The 22,343-nt window shown below is 43.2% G+C and overlaps 1 protein-coding gene across 1 annotated transcript; it reads right to left on the bottom strand.

The window, feature by feature from the left end:
* Positions 1–953: 953 nt before the first annotated feature.
* drd2l (dopamine receptor D2 like) lies at positions 954–17,834 on the bottom strand. The gene is made up of 8 exons (XM_070835236.1): positions 17,787–17,834; positions 11,525–11,932; positions 8,402–8,511; positions 5,840–5,976; positions 2,895–3,112; positions 2,238–2,321; positions 1,645–1,999; positions 954–1,150 (listed from the first exon to the last, which is right to left on the bottom strand). The coding sequence occupies exons 2-8, from the start codon at positions 11,903–11,905 to the stop codon at positions 954–956; spliced, it is 1,482 nt and encodes a 493-aa protein (XP_070691337.1). The 5' UTR covers positions 11,906–11,932; positions 17,787–17,834.
* Positions 17,835–22,343: the final 4,509 nt, after the last annotated feature.

Below are 22,343 nucleotides of genomic sequence, written 5' to 3'. Positions count from 1 at the left end.
GAGCATCTTGGGTAAACTAAAATATGTTTATTATCACTATTATCAGTTGCGTGTATAATACGTGATCCTCTTCTTAACTACTAAAATGATTATTTAATTTATTTGAAACACCAAATTTTACATGGATACTCACTTATTTAAAGCCAATAAAATGTACACAGCAAATGATGTAAAAGCTCTCGTCACTGTCTGCTGATTTCGCGTGTTTCGCTCAATCACCAGATCAATAATTGTACCTTGGAGGGGGCTTTCAGAAAGTGTGAAAAATGATCAAGCCTTGGACGTGAGAGTAACAAAAAAAAAAAAATGCAGGATTCTCATGTCAAAGCTTTTTCTTTTTTTTCCTTTGCTGTGACTTATCGCAGTCCTCTGAGAAAAAACAAGCGCATGCGAACGAATAACAAGACGCCGTTTGTCAAGATTACAAGAAAATGTGACAGCGCAAGTCCAAAACACACTCGAGCAGTGGAAAAACAGACAAGTCTGAGGGAGTCTCCCATGTGTGAAGTCTTTCAGTCGAGATGCTGTGGAGGGATCCTTCGTCCTAAAATATTCCCTTCACACACTATATGTACACAACACAGTGCATGCCTCCTTTTTCCATAAATATCTCCAGCCTTCTTGGTGTTTCTTGTAGCCATCTTTTACTTCTCACACACTGTCTTCTTGTAATCGTCTAGTAGTTTCTTTTTCCAGTTTTTGCCCCCTCTGTATGTCATGTTTTCTGTCCGAGCTGCTGGCTACATTTCTCTTGTCTTTAATTTTCCAGGACGCTTGCATCACTTAACTCACCAGCTGCCCCATCTACCCCCCCCCCCCTCTGTGCATCAAAACTGATTCACAGGGAGGGGGAGATGAGGCTTCTTCATCTTTACTCTCTCCCTTCTGCTTTCAAACCAGCGTCAGTCTTTTTCATTCTCCTAACAGTCTCATGCCTCTCATCTCTCCAGCTCTTAGCAGTGCAGGATCTTGATGAAGGCTTTGCGAAACTCGATGTTGAACGTGGTGTAGATGACGGGGTTGACAGCGCTGTTGAGGTACCCCAGCCAGGTGACGGCGCTGTACAGCGAGGGCGAGATGCAGCAGCTCCTGCAGTGGGCCTTCAGCACGTGGGTCAGGAAGAAAGGCAGCCAGCAGATGATGAACACACCTTGGAAACAGGGACAGGAAGTGGATTAGAGGTTCAGTGTATGCTTGCTGCATGCACATGGCACAAATCGTGCAGGGACATAATTACTGCCATATTCCTGCTAATTTTCAGTTGCAACTTGAGATCGATAGACATAAATCACAAAACAGATGAGGTAGGCGAGAAACAAATGAAATAAAAAGTCAAATAATGGAGGCCATAAAAATTGGTGATGTATGTCGAGATGTCTTCTCCTGAAATAACTAATTTCTCCTCATATACATTCAAAACCCTCCATCAAGAACTGGCTTGTTGTGTTCAGTGCTTACCAATAATAATACATTTGTCTTTGTGTATATAAAAGTAAGTAACACACACACACACACACACACACACACACACACACACACACACACACACACACACACACAGTGAGACAGGCTAAAAGCGTGCTGAGTATGTGATGGTCAAAAGGCAAACACCTCATCAATTAGTCTGAGCTTCCCTCTGCTCACCGAGCACAATAGCGAGCATCTGTGTCGCCTTCCGCTCCTTCTGCTGTGACAGCCTCCCTCTCACCCTCTCCTTGGTGATCCCCCATTTCTCCCGTCCTGCGCTGCGCTCCCTCCATCCCTCGCGGCCCCTCATGCCGTCCTCGAGGGTGGGGGGGCGAGGCGTCAGGGCCGATCGTGTCACGGTCGAGGGAAGAACTGGGGCAGGTCCGACCGAGATGGCCAGAGAGATCCTGGCCCGTCCCGAGTGGCAGGAGGGCTGGGGGGCAGGGGGGGGAGCCAGGCTCTGCTCGGTCTGCGGCAGGAACTGACCCGGCTCCACTTCAAGGGGGTGAACCACCGCCTCCTTTACCAGGGTCTGACACACGGAGAGCGAGGAAGGGGGAAGGGGAGGGAGGTAAGCGTCGGGGGACAAACACAGGTGTGGATGCTTCATTGTAAAGACGCAACAGGGGCCAAGAAAAAAAAGAGTCAGTGGGACATTCACGGGAAGAAGAAGGAGATGGGATAAAAGGAGGCATGAGACAGACAGGGAGGTGACAGTAAAGATTTATCCTTTGAGTCACTCTGTCAGAGCACTGAGTCAACAGACTCACCACTTTCTTGCGCTGTGGGCCAGCGGTGGCGGGCCTCAGGATCAGGGTGCACAACTTCACATCCTCGGGTTGTGTACACTTATTCTAAAAGGGAAGGAGGCAGCATATATAGAACTGAAAATATATTCTTGGGAAAAGCCCAACCCACACTGGCTTTATGAAGATGATATTGATATTTGAAAAACTACAAAAATGTGATTATCACACTTTGGCTGAAAATCTTACTTTAAGCAGAAACACAACATTTTTATGCTAAAGGTGCCCTGATTTTGTTTAGGTGTTTTTTGAGACATTTAAGATAAATGTATTCTACTGTAGAGTACAAGGAGAACATACACTGCTGCATAAATAGCAAGCAGATAAAGGACAAGTTAAGATATCCCAGTGTGGTGCTGTTACTGCTCTTAGGCCTCCGTTTGCCCTTTTGTTTCAATTGCTTTGGTTATTGAATTGGTGACACACTTTTAGTGGGAAAAATGTCGATGACTGTGGAAATAACAACCTCATGTTGTCGTTTTAGCCTCCAAACTGTCTACAACTCACCAGTCAAAACTACAGAACTCCAAGTTTAGATACCAAAGATTCCAAAAGCACCAAATATGTCAAGCTGAATTTGGGGATAGTGTGACTGAAATTCTATGAATCTTAGACATCTACCTTCCTGTGTCGATGGCCTTCGTCTGCCTCGCCCCCGCCTTGCGTGCGCAGGCCGTGTCTGCGTGGCGGGCCGGTGCGTCTGCCTCGTTTGCGCAGCACAACGCAGATCTGCGCATACACCAGCAGAGTTACGATGAAGGGAACGTAGAAGGAGGCCACAGACGAGTACACCACGAAGGCCGGGTCGGCAAAGCTGCACGTGGTGCCTTCCCGGCTGGCTAATGAGGAGCAGAAAAAGAGGAAAATGCAAAGAATTATTATCTCACAGGAACATTCAGAGACTATCACATGATTTCACGTTTGTTTCAGTTTTGCCAATTTCTTGTTTTATTCAAAACTCTATTGAAAGAGTCACAGCAAGGAATAATATACATATTATGAAAGAAAATTATCACTCTATTGAACTTGTGATGAAAGTATCCTATAGCACGGAATAGTTCAGCCACAACTGCCACAATCCAAATTATGCAAACTATCCATCATTGCTACAGGGCATAGAAAGAACAGTTGTGGTATGTAGTAACTCTAATATTATTGGTTATGTCTGCAGTAAGGCGGATCCACGCCTCACCATTCACAGTGCATGACGGTAGTTTAGTGCATCATGGTAAATAACACTTATTAACCATCAGTTCCCTTATGCAATGAATTAAATACTTCCACAATTGTTACTAACAAAACCACTTTAAACCACTAGGGTTTAGAGGCAATTAAAGGTTACAAGTTTCTTTCTAAACCTAAATTGGTCATATGTAACTTCTATTAAATTCCCACACTACACTATCACTACTCGTTTCACCACATTTACATATTCACACGGGAGGCATTTAAGTTGGAAGAGACTATTCTTGCAAACACATGTTGGAGTTCAATGTCTTGTTCAGGGGCACTTTGAGGAGCTGGGGATCAAACCGCCGATCTTCCACTGGGCTTTGTATGGATTAAATAAGCAAGATACAGCATGTAAATAGTGAGCTTCAGAGGGGCTACTGGGTGTTTTTTTTTTTTTTTTTTTTTTTTTTACCTTTGACAGAGCTACATCCACAGGAAATGAATGGAAATCTACACAAGCACCTTTCGAACAGTGTGCTGTAATCTATGAGCACTCCGTCACTGAGGAGAATCAATTATTTTTCTCCGTTAGATCTCACGGCTTTCGCTGTCTGCCTGTATTTGGGCTGACAACTGTGGCTGCCGGGTGTCAGCTCCCACATCACAATTTGTTTCCCACTTATTCTCAAGAGGTTTCCTTTCAGTTCAATGTGAGCACATTCAAAGCTGAAGTCCCTCCTCACGGCTTCCTTCATTAAGGCAGAGGTTAGCAGCCGAGCATCTTCACTCCTGCTTCTTCGGCGAGACAACAAACGAAGCGAGGATTATGTGTACCCACTTGTTTGTGTTGAGAACAACATATGGAAATGCCAGTGAATGGTCTGCGCGTCTGTGCTAATGGATACCGAAGGATAAAGTGAGCAGATTTACTGCATGCTAATGCTTGTTGACTGAGAAAATGTATGGAATTTGTTTACTATCTCATCAAAGATTGCTACTCAATTTCAGGGACAGATGGGGCTGGATATTGCTGCTGCTATGTTAATGAGAAAATGCGGATGCTGCTCTATTAGTGAGTTGGTTCTTTCATTCTCTAAATGACACCTCGGAGAACTATGACGCATTATGATACATGCAGAATACAGATTAAAAGGAAAAAAAAGAATCCCGACAGCAGGACTAAACTAGCCTATCTCCAATTTCCAAATTCGCATTAAATTAAAAGAACATTTATGACCAGACACATTAAAGAAAAGCTGAAGCCAATGTTGCTTTTCTTCCACTGGCTTCTACAGCAGATGCTGCACTTGTATCAAGGTCCCCCATAAAAAAAAAACCTCAAGACTTATACTGTGTACAACACAATTTAGTTGTCATTTTCCAGTTAGATTGGTGCCACCTACTGTTCTCACAATATTTGAGGGTGCTGATATATAATCTAGTGCTAAGCATTATTAAATGTCAATATATTGTCGTCAAATCAAAAGTAAGTCCGTCAGTTTATTTAAACTAAAACTGCCCCAAAGACGGTTGAAAGTTCTGTTGTTTTTGTTCTGTTGTCATAGAGATGGTTCAGTTATCATGTGACCTAATCTTTATATGGACTTTTGTTCATGTTTTTTCAAAACCGGTCACAACATCATTTCAGAAAGTCACTGATCACGTTATTCACTAATGAAGGCCATAAGATGTGGCTGAAAGCTCTGGAGAATTCCCAGTGAGTGGACCTTTTGCTAGTCACTTTTCCTTTTTAACTGTCTTTCTGCAGTGGCTTTGTAGCTGAGTGGTTACAGCACTTCCCCGCACGGTTTCCACTGTTGTCGGTTCGATTCCAGCCAGTGACTTTAGTTGCTCCCTTCTCTCTCACTGTCTCTCTCCAATAAAGGCATTAAAGCGCTAAAAAAAACAACTAAATTTCACACACATACAAACCTTTAGAATATTAAAGCTTTTCTCTAGCATTTCCTTGAACTGCTTTTGAGTCTAACCCTCCGTTGATGGAAGTTTTCTGCACAGGAGGATCAGATCAGACTCTCTAGAGCAGAGGGTTCCCAACCTTTCTGGCTTAAGATCCCTTACAATGAAACCACATGTGCTTCCTCACTACATGTTATGGGCTCAGTGTGGACGTGAGCTGTCAGCAGCACAACCAAGACTGATTCTTCTTTTTCGGATTGTTTCATTTGAAGGACTTTTAGAGGTGAGAAGACGTGATAGTATCCAGCATTGAACAAAAAAAACTGAATTTTGTATCTATATATTTTGTAGCAGAAATGTTGTTTGCCTTTCCTGTAATAACTTCAATGAACTGATGACCCCTCAGATTCTCTCTAACCCAGCTAACAATAGCTAAACCGGTAAACTAAACTGGGGAGTAACGTAGTGGCTGTTACCAGTGTTGTTGAGTCCAAACAGTAAAGGGCAGGAGATGGCAAAGGAGAGGATCCACACCACAGCAATCATCACCGCCACCCTCCTCCTGGAGCTGTATCTGGTGTTGTAAAGCATCGGCATGGCCACCGCTGTGTATCTGCAAAAACACACAAAGCGCACATTCGCTTCATGGTGCCTGCATTTGAACACACCCATTAATCCACCTTCAGACCTTACCATCCCATCCACATGTCTGCACATATTTTAAAGCAAACTCAGGCCCTTGATGCAGAGCACAGACAAACAAATTCTCAGTTTCCTCTCAAACAGACAGACAGACAGGGAGCTGTCACTGCCTGTTTCACAGCCACAAGGACACAAAAACGCACACCTGCCAGTATGTCAAAACCAATTAGAGTTGTCTGCTGTAAGCGCAGGTGTGAGCGGGCTTCTTCAGAGAGCTGCTGTAATCCCGACTGAGGGCTGAGGATCACGGACACAGAGTTTTCTGAGACTCTACAGATGTAAATTCACTTTCAATAGATTCAATTCCCAGGAAGTCTTTGTTGTTTCAGATGTAAAAGGCTGCAACATGAAGTCTCCAGATATCAGAAGTGCAGTATTTTAGTGTTTCTAAACATTCTTACAAAAACTGAGCTTTCAGTTTCAGCTGTGAAGAAGCCCTGTACAGTTATGCAACAAGTCTTCTAGGTACACTTGTACAAACTAAGGGATTTAGTGGCATCATAAGATCACTGTCAGGTGTATGATTAACCAATTATATCAAACAGGTGCTAATGATCATCAATTTCATATGTAGGATGAAACTCAATCATTAACAGAAACAGAAACAGCTGTAGGAGGCTTAAAACTGGGTGAGGAACAACCAAACTCTGCTACCAAGGTGAGGTTGTGGAAGTTGTTTCATGTCACTGGTCATCATGGCAAGACTGAGCCCAGCAGCAAGACACCAGGTAGTTATAGTACATCAGTGAGATCTCTGCCAGGCAAAGATTTCAGAGCAGACTGAGATTTCAAGATGTGCTGTTCAAGTTCTTTTCAAGAAGCACAAAGAAACGGGCGACGTTGAGGACCGTAGACACAGTAGTAGGCCAAGGAAACTTGTCGGAAGATGTCCAGCAGTGCCATCAGCTCAGAACCAGCAGAAACCAGTGGGACCCAGGTACACCCATCTACTGTAGATGTATGAAGAAGTCTGGCCTGAAGTGGTCTGGAAGAATTGCAGCCAAAAAGCCAAACCTCCGACTTGGAAACATGGCCAAGCAACTCAGCTATGCATGAAAACACAGGAACTGGGGTGCAGAGAAATGGCAGCAGGTGCTCTGGACTGATGGGACAAAATATTGAAATATTTGTCTGTAGCAGAAGGCAGTTTGTTCACCGAAGTAAACAATAATGAGTGTCTGCAGGCAACAGTGAAGCATGGTGGAGGTTCTCTGCAAGTTTGGGGCTGTTTTTCTGCAAATGGAGTTGGGGATTAGGTCAGAGTTAATGGTGTATTTTTCCATCATACAACACCAGCAGGGAGGCGTCTGATTGGCCCCAAATTTATTCTGCAGCAGTACAACGGCCCCAAACATACAGCCAATGTCATTAGGAGCTATCTGCAGTATAAAGAAGAACAAGGAGGTGATGGTGTGGCCCCCACAGAGCCCTGATGTCAATATCATCGAGTCTGTCTCAGATGACATGAAGAGACAGAAGGATTTGAGACAGCAACATCCAAGAAGATCTGTGCTTAGTTCTCCAAGATGTTTGGAACAACCTTCCTGCTGAGTTCCTTCAAAAACTGTGTGCAAGTGAACCTGGTAGAGCTGATGCTGCTCTGAAGGCAAAGTGTGGTCACACCAGATTTCGATTTGAGTTCGATTTTTCTTCTTTACTTTAACCGTAGTCACTTTTTTTATTTCAAATTGCTGCATATATTTTAGCGTGTACAGCTTCATCAAAAGCAATTAGACGTTATCCTCCAAATTACACCAGTCTGAAATGATGCAGCCTCATTGTGTCACTTTGTAAGAGTAATTAGGACGCAGCTGCGTACGTCCCGCCGCCGGGTGTCTGGTCACCTCCCCCTGGACCCAGGAAGAGGGCATCAGGTGGAACGGCAACTTGTCAAACATGGTCTCCTTGATCCACAAAGAACAAACGCTAATGACGGCAGAGGACATCATAAAAAACACAGTGTAGGCCCGTCACTACAGACAGATGCCTAAAGTGTGCGGGGCTTCTGTCCTGCTGCTCTGCGACAGCCGTATGATGGATGCATCCTTTAAGTTTTTGTTGCGTATGTGTTTTTTATTACAGGTACATGTGCTGCCAGTTCTTTGTTCAGCCTACCCTGCACCAATGAAGGTTACAGGAGAGAACAAAAGAAACAAATGACGTCTTGAATCACTGTCATATTTTGGTTTTCCCTCTGGAAAATAAATCACACTGAAGTTATTTATCATCAACTAACTTCTTTGGGAATTTGGGAAAGGGGGACAAATTGCGAGAAAAGAGAGATGGGGGGTGTGTGTTAAAGGTCCAAGAACAAAAAAAATTCAGTGGGAGTAAACCTGTCGATGCTGATGGCACAGAGGTTGAGGATGCTGGCGGTGCACATCATGACGTCCAGGGTGAGCAGGATGTCACAGTGGATGAGACTGAAGCGCCACTCTCCCACCACCTTCGACAGAACAAACACAGACTGACATTATGGTTTATATCCTTTCCCTTCACCTCCATTTTTAACTTTTGTACTTTTCAAGGACTTGAATTTCTTCACTCATTGTGTACATTTTGGCCATTATAATAAGGTTCAACACTGGTGGAGCAGCATGACATATAATATTAACCAGGCTGGATCGCTCTCTTCACTTAATAGAACGTTCTTAATATTTAATTCCATTTGCATGAGTTGCCTCTGAGGTGGCCCAATTGACCCATGAAGAACGAAAGAGTGAGTGTTTCATTTTGTTTCCAATATCACAGTAAAAAAAAGATAATGGGTCTATGGGTAAAAATAAACGTGCACGTAGCAGCTATTGCATATAGGTCAGTGTATTGTCTATTCAGTCATTCTCATCAAATCCATTACGCTTACTTATTGAGAGAATGCCCTGGTCAATTAATAAATAATTACTTTCTCGCTGCTCGCTCGCTGTGGGTCGACTGCGAGTTGGACGGGTTTTCTTATTAGAAAATATCACAGGTTCAGGCGGGCAGTAAAAAAAAAGCGACATAGCAGCATTCTTATGTTACAGAAAACATTGTGTGCAACAGTCCACCTTCTCTTACACCTCAAACACACACACCTCAGAGAGGCCACAGCACTCAGTCCTTGTCTCAGTCCTCAGTCCTGACAACTGTGCCACTATAATGGATAAAGTTGGCAGTTTGTGTGTCGGTTCAGGTTCATGTGGTTGATTAACTCAGTATATATAAAGTAAGTATAAATATTGTATAGAACAGGAGACAGTGCCACAAAGCTAAGGATGTTATCCAGCTAACTTGATGAATTTGTTCACACACACACACACTCATCAAACCTGCCACTTATAAATTCAAGACTACTCCTTTTCATAAAAAGTGGTAGATGTTGTTATATTGGAGCCTTTGGTCATGAAGTATTTCCCTCCGTGTTAATATGGAGTGCCTCTGGCTGCCAGTGTTATGTCTGTGAAGCAGACAGCTTCCTAACAGCCTAGTATAACTCTGAGACACCGGCCTCAGGTCCTGGTGGTTCCCCACAGTGGTAGAAATGATGGAGGGTGAATGTAGTTTATTGGAGTGGGCGCTCTGATTACAGTTGTCCTTTCCACTTAACTCACTGATTTGATAACGTTATAGAAATTAATTGAACAGGGATTGTAATTTAATGCGAACACAAAGAGATCCCCCAGCTGAAATAAACAGTGAGTGGTTATTATTAAAGATGGCTAATCGAATCCCGTCTTGTACTTCAAGCTTTTTAATATCTTCAAACATAAGATCTCCTCTGGATGGAATTAGAAAATGTATTCATACTTTTCCCAGCCAGATAAAAGTATCTTGTTATCAAAGTAACAGAAAAAAATCTATCTGTTTAAAATTTTCAAGGGGAAGACGCCCACACACATTCTAAATGCTCCCTACGACCACACACACAAAGTATTGAATGCAGTGTTTAGTATTTTGCCCTCTAACATTAATTGTTCATAGTCAGTGAGACACTGTTTGTAATCTTGAGATGATTATTCAAGGTTTTTTATCCTACTCAGTGATTATTGTCTTTAATAGCACAGCCTGGAGCTGTAACAGCTAGTAGTACTAATTAAAACTAATCAGTATTCATTAATTAATAAACAGGAAATTAATGCCAAACATATGCAGACTCCATCTTCTAGAAGGATTTGCTCCTTTTCTTTGCCTTATGTGATAGTAAACTAATTATCTGTGGGTTTGGACTGTTTGCCGAACAAAATGAGCAATCTGAACGAGTCCCCTCAGGCTCTGGGAAAATGGGAGTTGCAGCAGTAGTGGATCATAACAGGACGCAACACGAAAGCTGCAGCACTGTGATGCAGTCGCAAAGTGGGCAGTTGGAATAATTATTGCGGGGTTAAATTACATGTATGAAAATGTGACAGGCTGCCTGTTATGGGTTTATTTTTGCGTGTAAATGCGTGTCTTCCCGTCTCTTCCTGCCTCTTGGTGATGTGTAGCTCTATGAGCCTGCTTCTTCAAGTGAACGACGGCAAATTCTATTTTTGGTTCTATTAATGAACTCTTATTGCTGAGCTGAGCCCAACAATGTGGCTCACTGCAAAGAGCAGGAGTTCAGGTTTGTCTTTCTCACACCTCTCAGTGTCTTTCTCCTTCTCTCCTGGTTTGTTACAGAACCATAACAATTATTCAGTTAATGAATCAGTTAAGGAAATTAATCTACAACCATTTAGATCATCGTTTTTCAAGCACAAACACCAAATAGTGGCTTGTTCCACCTTCTCAGTTGTGAGGATTTGCTGCTTTTCTTTGTCTAATGTGACAGTAACTTGAGCATCTTTGGCTTTTTGACTGTTGGTCGGAAAAACCAAGCAAATAGATGACATCACCTCGTGATGCACCCCTAAAATAACGTGAGGAGCCTTTTCCACTATTTCCTGACAATTTAGAGCCTAATCCTAGCACTAGCTACAAATAACTATTATTTTCAATGTTTATGAATCTGCTGGTTGCTTTCTCTATTAACTGATTAATAATTTTGTCTATAATAGGCTCAGACTGAGACGATAAATTCAAATTGCAGTATAATATCCAAAGATATTCAGGTTGCCATCAAGTATGATAAAGGCAAGAGGCAAATTTTGAGAAGCTGGAGTTTTTTTTTTTAACACAACATACGACACCCTCTGTAATGGGACCCTCAAAAACAGCTACAAATTAATTTTCTGTGGATTGACCATTTGACCACTTGACTAGTTGTTACAGCTCTATGATGCCTGATCTCCATTGAAAGTGATACGATATATACGTTACAGCCCTTGTCGGTTACACATGTTTTGTTAAAACGTTCCAAAGAAACAAGCCAACAATCCACAACATTTTGTATCCGCCGCATTAGCTTGGGGGGTGCTTTTGGCAATTGGAGCGCTGACCATACAGAAACACAATATGGGAATACAGAAAAAATACAGACACACACACACACACACACACACCTCCAGGTAGACGCCCCAGGGCATGACCAGCGTGGCCAGCAGCAGGTCGGAGACAGCCAGCGAGACGATGAGGTAGTTGGTGGTGGTCTGCAGGGCACGCTCCCGAGACACCGCCACACACACCAGCACGTTACCGAACACCACGCAGAAGATCAGGAGCACCAGCAGCACCGCGTAGAAGTTGTATGGAGGAGAGGAGGCCGACGGAGGGCTGGTGCAATTAGAAGACGTCAATGAGGAGGAGGAGGAGGAGGAGGCGACGGGGAAGGATATGGGGGAGTATGAAGGCTCATGGGTGACAAAGATGGATAGGTTTTGTTCAAGGGCGGAGAGAGGGAAGGAGGGAAGGGAGGTCTCGTCTGACTCGTTGAGTGAAGTCATGATCTCGCTCCAGTGGTCATGGTCAGGCTGAAAATTGATGACACAAAGAGAGAGAGAGAAAATCACTGACCTGGGATCCTCCGTGGCCCGTCAGGCACCCAATTCAGCGTTGCACGACAGAACGTCACAGAAGCAAACAAATATCGACTTTTAAATAAAGGAAAAGGTTATTGTGGTGTCAGGCAGGGCATTTGTCTTTGGTCTTACCTCAGAGGGACGACAGAGCAGGACGCCACACACAGGACATGCATACAAACAATACCTAATCAAACACCTATGCAGTATACACACCAGTACACACAGCCAGGGTGAACTGAGGTTTTTTTCTAAACCACTGACTGAAACAGAGATAAAAGGTCATCTAGATCGCCACAGGTTCTTCACGTAAGTACTTCAGAGAGTCAATAGACTTAACAGGTCGGCTTAACAAAGAAAGTTCTTCTTCTGTAAACATTTTATGTTTCTGATCTGGCTTCTTCTCTCTGATGGTTTTGGAGTTTTCTTAAACAAAAGTTCACAAAAAGCCCCACATTATTCATATCTTTGACGTCTGATAAGTGTCCTCGCGAATACAACATTTGCAAAGCCAATTTTTTTAAACAATTTGAAGTCCTGCATTGTCTGTGTCCATGTTTGCTATTGATGTATAAAGACAGCTGGATGCTTCACCACCACTCAAACTGGATGCCAATTTTCCCAAGAATCACACATGCTACTGCAATGAAACATATCTCCTGTAGCCCAAAAAGCATTTTCCCTATAGAACACCATTAAAAAAGAGACTTTAACTTTAACTGCAAACAAGGTCAATTATGGCTCTCTGAATTAGGAATCAATCCATGGAGGTCTAATTTTTGTAAAACTTTCCTAGAGTTTAAAAACGCCAAAGGCCTGGAGTTGAGCATTTGGGCAAGGCCTGAGGGAGAAACACTAATGAGCATGTGCAGTGTGTGGCACAACGCAGAAGCAAACCAGGAAGAGGGAAAAATTTTTTGGTGTGTGCACTCAGCGAGCAAATTTTCTTCAAGTGAGTGGGCGCCATTTACTGGCAAGCAGTCTTCTTCTTCACTGCCTTTGCTGCGCATTTCTACATCTCTTACACATCTCTCCTGCGTTACCGCCAACAAGTGTTCATCAGCAGAACGGCTGGAAACTCCTGCTGAGTTGTTAACTGTGTTGCCTTTACACACCAATACAAACAAAATAATGAAAACATTGCTCCATAGCGCCACCAGTGGTCCAACACACCAAAGGGTACCTTTAACCGGAGTCTCTTCGTACTTGTTAGTATTTACTGCTGTTTTTGAGAAAATTATTCATTGGCTGTGGTTAATATGCCAAATTATCCCTGTGGGACATTATAGCTCAACTCTCCCCCAATCCACAGCTCATATGTGGCCAATAATAATAATTATCAGGACAAAACCTGTCCGACAGAGAAGCAGAAGGCAGATGTTACAACGTGCACACTTATTCATGCTGACTGTATGTGAGTGTATGGTTGGACTGCTGGGAAACAGATTGTCCTGCAGTATAAGAAGTTCTTTTTGGATGCACTGAAAATTAATTTTCTTCACCATGGAAACCATTTGATCCCTGTCGGAGCCTCGACAGCCTCTGTTCTGCATGAGGGAGCAAACTAGAGTACAAACATTTTACAGCAACACTTGATGTCTGAAGAGGGAGGGGTGATAAACAGAGTTTAAATGAAGTATCATTTTGAATTTATCCAGAGACAGTTTTCTGTGGATTACACAGAAGACTGCAGAGGGACTGCTTTTTTTTCTTCCAAAAGCTTAAACCAATGAGGTTGTCTATTTGGAGCTTACACCATCTTCATCAATCATAAAAACTGATCTTGTCCCAAACATAAAGTTCTACACTTTGTCCACAAGTAAGGCAAAATGTATGGGCTTTCCTTGCAAAGCATCAAATATGGCAAAGAAGCAACCAAGAACAAGAGGGGATAAAAGAGAAAACAGAGAAAAGGCTTAATCCAAAAACCCATCTTTTCCAACTGATCTTCAGCAGTCCAAACTTCTTCTTAAAATTCATAATTAGTAACCAACTACTGAAGGTTTCTGTGTTTCTGTGGAGAGGAGACATGATGAGGATATATGAGAAGTTTTCTTGCCCTCTCTTATCTCTCTGTCCCTGTGTTCTGATACACAACCAGGCTGCATAATAACATGCAAAAAGCTGCAGAAAATATTTATCAGGGACAGGGAGTCAAAAAGGCCTTCTGACTTGCCGTATCTCTCCTGTATGAACTTTCCTGTCAGTCCCAAGGCCATGAAGGAATCCAGTGCGAATTTCACCACATTGCGCGTTTCGCGTCCTTACGGCACGTATCATCTGTCTTTCCCTGACCTGACCTGAGACGTGCAGAGCTAATCAACACGTATCCAAAACGAGTCAAGCCTAACAAATCAATAATCTATTCCACCTGCTGACCTCGCACCACTGACCACAGCCCTTGAAGAAAACATTATCCTTTATGACACATGTTGATGTCACACAGTTAGAAATTGACTTTATTTAGTGGAGGACGTCATAGGGGAGCAGTATACAGACATCATTATGATGGGAGAGGTCAGTTCAATCACTACAGGGGGACAGCAGTACACAAGAGTGAAGGGCAGGGCCGGCAATCAACTGCACAACCTCGTTTCAAGCCTCTGTGAAGGCAAGCGTGCTTCTCAGTGCATACTCGGACAGCTAATGGCTCATTTTAGCCAAAGATTTTTAGCTGCACCCAGCAGCTCTATAACTTGCTCTGTTGGTTAGTTGTTCGGTCAGTTTCCCCTGTAATTCCCCCACCCTTTGACAGCCTCGGCATTTGAATTTGTGTTCATGCCAATTTAGGTTAAAGGGGGCAATGGGTGTGTCCTATCATAAAATGGCACATAACTTCCCTAATGGATGCACGACATTTTGTGGAAAAGTTGGTCATGAGCCAAAGGACGGCTCAGGTACGGGTCATGTCAACAGATCTCATGGGCACATCCAGGAACTTTGGCTTGCAACACATCCTTGTCGGTACAAAACAAAACCCATAGAAAATTCCTTTATAGATGACCAGAAGATGCTATGCTAGGCAAATATACTCCAGCCTACAGAGAACCCAGCCCCATTACAACCTATTCTCTATCAGCAAATGATGTTTGACACAATAGCTACCTTGATTCTGCAAAGAGGATGAGCGCCAAGAGGCTCTCTATCACTGCCCTGCCCTGCCTGTGTTATGGCTGATGGCATGGTAATATATTCATTCATGAAAGTAAAATTGCTTTGGCTTTGCACCCCTAAAATAAGCTAAGCTAATACAGGGTCACAAAGCACAGGCGACTCGCTTCACACACAAATGGGCGGCGCAGCAGCTAACACACAAGCATACAGCGTTAGCATGTAGCTTGGAGCCGTAAAACCCTTCTATCAGGATCTTTTTCAGGACTAATCTGAGATCAGCGATGTGGGATTTAATCCTGCTGCAGCCAGCTACACAGCATCATTTTGGCACAGCGTTATTAATTTAAATTGGCCTCTGTGAGTGTGGACGCTGCCGCCGTCCATGTGAAACAAGGGATTGTTTTCCACGGTGATGAGAGCCTACCCTAGGTGACCTATTGGAAATAAAGGGGTGTGGCAGTGGAGTGGCCAATGATAAAAAGGCACATAACTTCAATACGGATTCACATAACATGGACGAACTTTGTAGGAACACACACTGAAGGTTAGAAGCATTAGTGTACGTGGTCGCAGCTATTGTGATATCACTTGTTTAAGCGTGGTCATTCATGAGACAACAGCAAAAATCTTCAAATGCGTCCTGTCACGCAATGTCAAAAAATGTATTCTAAACAATCCTCAATGATGGGCTGGAAACCTTTCAGTGTCGCCAACAGAGTGTCAAGATAAGCTGTTGTTTTATGCGACCAACCTTAATCCAAGCACCGCTTTCCCAACCCTAACCAAAAGTTGGTAAAACTTAATTGTTACATGACAATTAAGGAGGAGATTAAATGTAAATATCAGCTCTGCAGTACAGCAGCGTGTTATATATGTTGAGTTTACGCTCACATGGTGAAGTTTCATGCTCATGTGACCAAGCAACAGGCAGCAAAGTGAGACAGAGCCCAGATGTTTTCTGAGCCACAAAATGTTGCACGAGCAATTAACGCAGCTATTCTGGTGCAACTCCTTCAGCACCGCCGCTCATTAGAAGCAAAGTTTACTTTGTGCAGGTTCACATTCATTAGGGGAAGAGCAAAGCGCTTGAGCTGCACGGAGCGGCATCATCACTCTGACTAAAGGAGGGAGATAGAAAGTGTGGTGAGAAAAACAAGGCTGCATGCGAAGTCAATGTTGTATTTTGTATTTGGTGAATAAGCCGGCAGACGTGACGCGTTTGGGGTGCAGGTGTGAGATACGAACACGAAGAATTAAGCAGGCAGCTGGTTAATGATACAAAAATATTCCTCTACTCACTTCTAATCCAAAAATCTCTACAAGCGATCGATCTCTCAATCTATACACAAATATTTGGCGTATTACTATTGATCTTATGTGGGGAACATGAGTCGACTACCTGGGCTTTAATAAGTCTTTTTGCTCTTTCCATCATGACCTTTGCCTTCAAACAAAGAGCTAATTCAGCGGTCAGTTTACCACCTTCTCTCCATCTGTTGCCTCTGCTGCCTCAGGTTTGTGCTTCTGGTCCATCATTTGTTTTTCCAGCCAACATACTTAAAAATGCATGGGGTAAAATTCATAATGGAACAAATCTTATTTGCGCACTTACAGGCAAAACAAACACTCTCACAAATAAAAAAAAAAGCCCCAAGTGAAGAGAAAACACAGAACCTACGCTGCTGGATTTGATATTGATCATGTTTTATTTTCATGTTGTATTTTGTTGTATTTGTCTCTTTCTGTGCTGTGTAATTACATTACAGTTTCCTGGGTTATTACATTTCGTTATGAACTGACCTCTCACTCCTTCACTCCTGTGCTGTCTGATGCCCCGTCTTTCTGTCCTGGATCTCCCTTCAATAACATCCAGTAGACACCGTCCCTCCATCCTGTCCTCTTATCTCCTTCTCCCCTTGTTCTAATCTCCTGTTTCTCCGTCTCTGCAGCTCCTCCCTGGAGACACTTGACAGGTCTATTACATCCTTAGCCTTGTGTGCCACCAACCACTACCACTAAAAACACACACTTATAAAACACACACACACACACACACACAGATGGATCCTTCAGATTTGGGGCTATGAGCTGGCCTGCATATAAATCTTTCATTTCTTTCACTGAGAGGCAGGAACGAGTCGCGGCCTCTGGGAATGATGTGGATGTTGTCAGCTGCAGTATAATCAGCTCTCCGCTGACTTCAGAGCAGAAAATATTCACTGTTGTCTCACACTTCTCAACCCCCATTTCTCCCCTCATTGCTATCACGGCCAGAACTCCTCACAGTCCAGTTTTTAACAAGCTGCCAGTGACTTTTGCAAGCAAGTGTTACAACACGGGAAGATTCACAAGTAATCTTCCTTTTCGTTTTCCCTCCCCCCCCCCCCCCCTCCGCGAACGACGAGGCACCTGTTTTGTATCAATCATGCGATGAAAGGCAGCGAACGCCTCCTTGCTGTTGAGCTCTTGTAAAAGGAAAGCCCAACAAGGGATTTGTATGAAAAGCAGCCGCTCAGACGTACAGCTGCTTAATTGCGTGCTTTTTTTCTCCCCCCGCTGCTCTAAAACAGCACACACACACTCCCACCCATTCCATACGTTAATACACACTCAATCTGCAGCCTGCGCACAGCCGTGGCACCCATTCTGATGAAATGACTTGTGATGTGATTTGTGACAGCTCATACTACACCTGCAGTACATGACTTCTAGGGCTGGTGGGCGAGAGGGAGCAGCAGGAGTGAAAGTCACACCAGTGTATCACAGGTTGAACAGAGTAAAGCTGAGGCAGCCGTTGGTTGATCTAGACGGAGGCAACAGACAATAATCAATAAAACATCCGTTACATCTGAACCTCTCCTGCAATAAGTCATCTGCCAAAGAAATGATCAAAGGGAGGGAAAGCAGGGAGGCCGGAGAGGATCCACTCCATCACACGGGAAATGCTTCCTCTAGCAATCATTTGTTAAAAAAAAAAAAAAAAAAGCACCAGGGTGTCTGTTGTGATTCGAGTTCCTGGCTGACTGATGAACAGGCGAGAGAGGGGAGAGGGAATCCTTTAGGCGCAGAGTCACGCGGGGAGACCTTCACCCGGGCAGCGATGCCACGAACCAACATCTTTTATTCAAGAGGCAATTTCGCATCGTCTTCATCTTTCATTTACAAAAGACTCCTGCTCCTGGAAGTCGATTCCAAGTGAAGCGTGCCTGCTGCGCGCGGACTTGAATTCAAACTAACACATGATCACATGCCGGTGGTTTGGGGAGAAAGTGCTTTGGTGTGGTGTGGGATGACGGACAGAACAGACAACAGCAGCAGCAAAGCCAGCGAGTTTCTTCTGTGCTTTCAGAGAATTTCACACACATTCAAGATGAGCACTTAAAGTAGCAATCTGTCGCAGGACACAGATGGTAGAAGTCAGAGGAAGATCATGAGGGTTTACACATTTAACCAAGTGTCTCACTACCAGATGAGTTCATTTAGCCTTTGGAAATCTCACCGCAGTCCGTTTCCTTCAACTGAGCTTTATTGTCTGGAGAAAACAAAAAAAAAAAAAAAGCCTCCAAACCAGACTAAATGGCACTTAAAAGCCGTTGGGCCACCAGAGGGTATCACAAATGAGAACTTCATAAAAAAAGGATTTAGATTAACTGCTTCTTCGCCCCAAACAGAGATGAGGTCATTTGGTTATTTTTCCCATCAAGGCATCATTTCATTGGAGCCTCAGTGAACAACAGGGTAAAGTGCACTACGCTTCAAAAACATAGGATCTCTACTGGAGACGTGACCAGATGAGGGCCAGTAATGAAATTAAAACTTTAATGGCTCTGATAATAAACCATCAGGAGCATTTCCCATACAAATGCTACACCACTGTTGGTGGAGTCAAATGAAAGCTTTGTATAGAATATATACTGTTTTAATGTCTGCTGTTCAAACTCTACTTATTTTCTATTCTGTTGTTGTATACTGTAATTTCCAGATTTTTGCAGGCTAATAAAAGACAATAACCTTAAATCTTGAACTTGAGGCTGCTCTCAGTTTCTAAACCTGGTGCATCACATTTTTCTTCTCCGGCAGAAACTTGTCAATTCTTAAAAAAAAACAAAAAAAACAGTCCAGATCCCTGATGTAAACACGGAAAAGGTCCCAGCAACAGGTTCCCCGCAGAGGCAGGACCTGCTCTGAGGTTCCTAAATCAAAGAGAGCTCCTCCACGGCAGTAAAACTCCGGCTCACTTAAATCACTCACCCTGTCTGCGCGGGGCTGCTTCCGCTCAGCTCCTCTCACCAGCGACAGCGGGCGACAAATTAGCTGGCAGGCTGCACCGTCCCGTCCCTCAGCTTACGGCCGAGCCTCCCACCTCCACCTGCCAGTCTCACACACACACACGAGCCCGCGCACTGATTGGGTCCTGGGTAAAGTAGTTCCCCTCCTCTCTCTCGTGTCTGAGGTGGCGGAGGAAAAGAGGGGGACAGTCGTAGAGGAGGAAGAGGAGGAGGAGGAGGAGGAAGGTTGCAGGCAGAGTTCGGAGTGTTTATAGTTGTGGAGGAAAATCACCCAAGTGGAGCGGGTCTCGCGGCAGAAATGCCGTAACGTGATTGGCTGAAACGATCAGGCCTATTAGGGAGCGCACTTAGCTGACGTTTACGCGTTAAAGGAGTAGTTCGACGTTTTGGGGAAACGCGCTCATTCGAGTCAGATGATGAAACTCTGGTAAAAATAAATCTTCTCATGGTGTTGAATCTGTGCCCAAAAATGCACGAGCTTCTTTTCTAAAATGTCTAACTAACGGGCGTCATTTAATCAGGGTCTTTAAAACTCTACTGAAACAGAGAAAGACTTCATATCACAGGACAAAGTTCCTACGTAGGAACCAAACACTTTTGCACTAATTGTACACAGGGCAAAATAAAGACTGTAGCGTTCAGTAACTCCCATTATCTGCCTATGTAACCTGGACTAATGGTTCCCAACCTGCAGGGTCACCCAGGAGGACTCAACATTATTAAAGGGATAGGCTACATTAAATTGTTTGCAGTTTTCTGTTTTGCTTTTCTTACATTACATTCTGTCGCCTCATCAAACTTTGGACTAAACTGATCTTTAAAGTAAAATTCTGGATAGTCTTAGGCATCAAATCATCCAAATGAAGGAATTGAATGAAGGAAAGCATCACTGCTTATAACCACTGACTACAATGAGGCCTGAAGCTGTGAAAAGAGGTCAGAGGTAGACAAACAAAAGACTGGGAATAGAAAAAGTATAGTCACAGCACGGCAGGTCAGCTCGACATGAAACAACAGACCAGTGAGACAGAAAACCTCCCATCTCCTGCAGACACCTGAGTTAAGAGATGTCAAAGAAGTTGTTTCTTGGATCTTCAGTGCAAGACTTTTACTTGTAATGTTATTTTCAGAGTGCAGCACGGTTACTCTTCTCACTTGTGTCAGAAAGCTAAATGCTCCCTCCACCACCGGTGGTCATTTATCAAAGAGTGAAGGGGATGAAGATGAAGACAAAGACATGGACTGAGGAGGAAGAGGCACAAAGGTCATTACTTAAGACTATTGCTTTGAGGAAATGTGCAAATTCCAAAAAGGGTAATAAAAGGATGGTAGAGTCAGAGAGAGCCCTTATTTCAAGACGTGATTAACATTTTTTTTCCTTTTACATTTCTCCATGGGGCTCCTCAAGATGAACCAGCTGTTCAACATAAAATATACTTTAAGGGCTGTTTTATGGCAAAAGTTTGACTCGCTCTCTTTAACAAATTAACTTTAACATGCGATATTTAATACAAAAAAAGTAGCTCCAGAGACGTTATGTGATTTGCAGCAGTTGAAATCCCCAAAAGTAAAAAGAAGTCACGGTGGCACTGACCTTGCAATGGTGACCATCACTAATGGTTGGGGCCAAAGGGACAGCCTGAATGATCAAAAGCAGTTATTGGTGAGAATGAACAGAGGTGAAGCAGAACGACCACTGATTGGAAAATCAACCGTTCCATTCCCCGGGTCCTCAGTGTGTGAGTGTGAATGACCACCTTGCAATCAAGGGTGTGAAGGGTGTGTAAAAAGTGAGGACTTAAAAGGTGCAATACAAGTGCAGTCCGTTTAGCATCAACATGACAACAATGCCACATCATGACTGTCGCTCTGACTGCAACTCCTTGTCCTGTTAAGAACAGATGTAGCAAATAAAAGGTGGCTGAATGAAAGTTGAGTGCATGACTAATACTTGTACCGGTACTTCTAGAGATCTTAGTACTTCTTCCACCACAGGCTGAACAGAGCGGATGCACTCTTAGTCTATTTTCGAAGCAATCATTTTAAACACTCCATTCTGTGCTCCAGCCAACTTATCACAAACTAGACTTTTTTTTTTTCCTTTCTTTTTTCAAAGGGCCAAATTCCTTCCTTACAGACAGCTTTGCTGTGCTTGACCTTGCAGAGCCCCTCGAGCACTTTCAGCCGGTAGGTTTTCGCTCATTTGAATTTGCAGGAGTGCCTGAACCTTCCGAGGAAAAATATTTCAGATTTTGGGGGCACAATACATCAATTGAACATTCGATTGAACGGACTTGGTAATCCAGGTTATGCATGAGGTCAGTCTATTCATCAATACGATGCTGAAATTTAAATTCAATATGAATAAGACTTCACTTTTTTTTTTTTTTTTACATCATACAATACCGGCATGATAATGCTCAGTGAGAGTGAGGAGAAAATCTTGTTTTGATTTCTCACTGACTGATACAGAAACACAGATAACTATAGAGATATATAGTTCTACATATTGAAGAGCCGACAGGAGGTGGTTGTGTTGAGGAAATCATTAGTATTGAGTTTCAGTCATCTGATTATGTACAGAGAAAAAAAGTTGTCAGCCCCTTTAGAAATGTCCAACATTGAATCAATATAGATTTAACAGAAAACCTGCATATAAAGTCATGTTGGAAACAGATGTCTAATATGTAAATCCACTACAAATATAAAATACAAAGGCTTTTTGCACAATTGTTCACCCTGTCAGAGTGAGTACAGCAGGAGGAGAGAAATGATGACAGGAAAAGAGCGGGGAAAAGAAACCATCAGAGGGAATATAAAACTGAAATCGTACAACAATTAAAAGGAAAAACATTTACGAGAAGACAGGAGGATTAAAATGAGAGAGTCAAACAATGTCTGGTTATCTTTGCAGTCCGGCAAGGTCATTGCCAAGATTCACAGGAGACATAAAAATGCTA

Source organism: Pempheris klunzingeri, chromosome 8 (assembly GCF_042242105.1).
Source record: "Pempheris klunzingeri isolate RE-2024b chromosome 8, fPemKlu1.hap1, whole genome shotgun sequence".
Taxonomy (NCBI): Eukaryota; Metazoa; Chordata; class Actinopteri; order Acropomatiformes; family Pempheridae; genus Pempheris; species Pempheris klunzingeri.
The sequence above is the reverse complement of the archived record's forward strand: the minus strand, read 5'-3'. Positions and strand labels throughout refer to the sequence as shown.

Excerpts from the sequence above, each read along its gene's own strand:
- drd2l (XM_070835236.1), bottom strand. The coding sequence starts at position 11,905 with ATGACTTCACTCAACGAGTCAGACGAGACCTCCCTTCCCTCCTTCCCT. Across the intron at positions 2,000-2,237 it reads GCCCACAGCGCAAGAAAGTG|ACCCTGGTAAAGGAGGCGGT; the intron begins GTGAGTCTGTTG and ends TCCGTGTGTCAG. Across the intron at positions 1,151-1,644 it reads GATGCTCGCTATTGTGCTCG|GTGTGTTCATCATCTGCTGG; the intron begins GTGAGCAGAGGG and ends CCTGTTTCCAAG.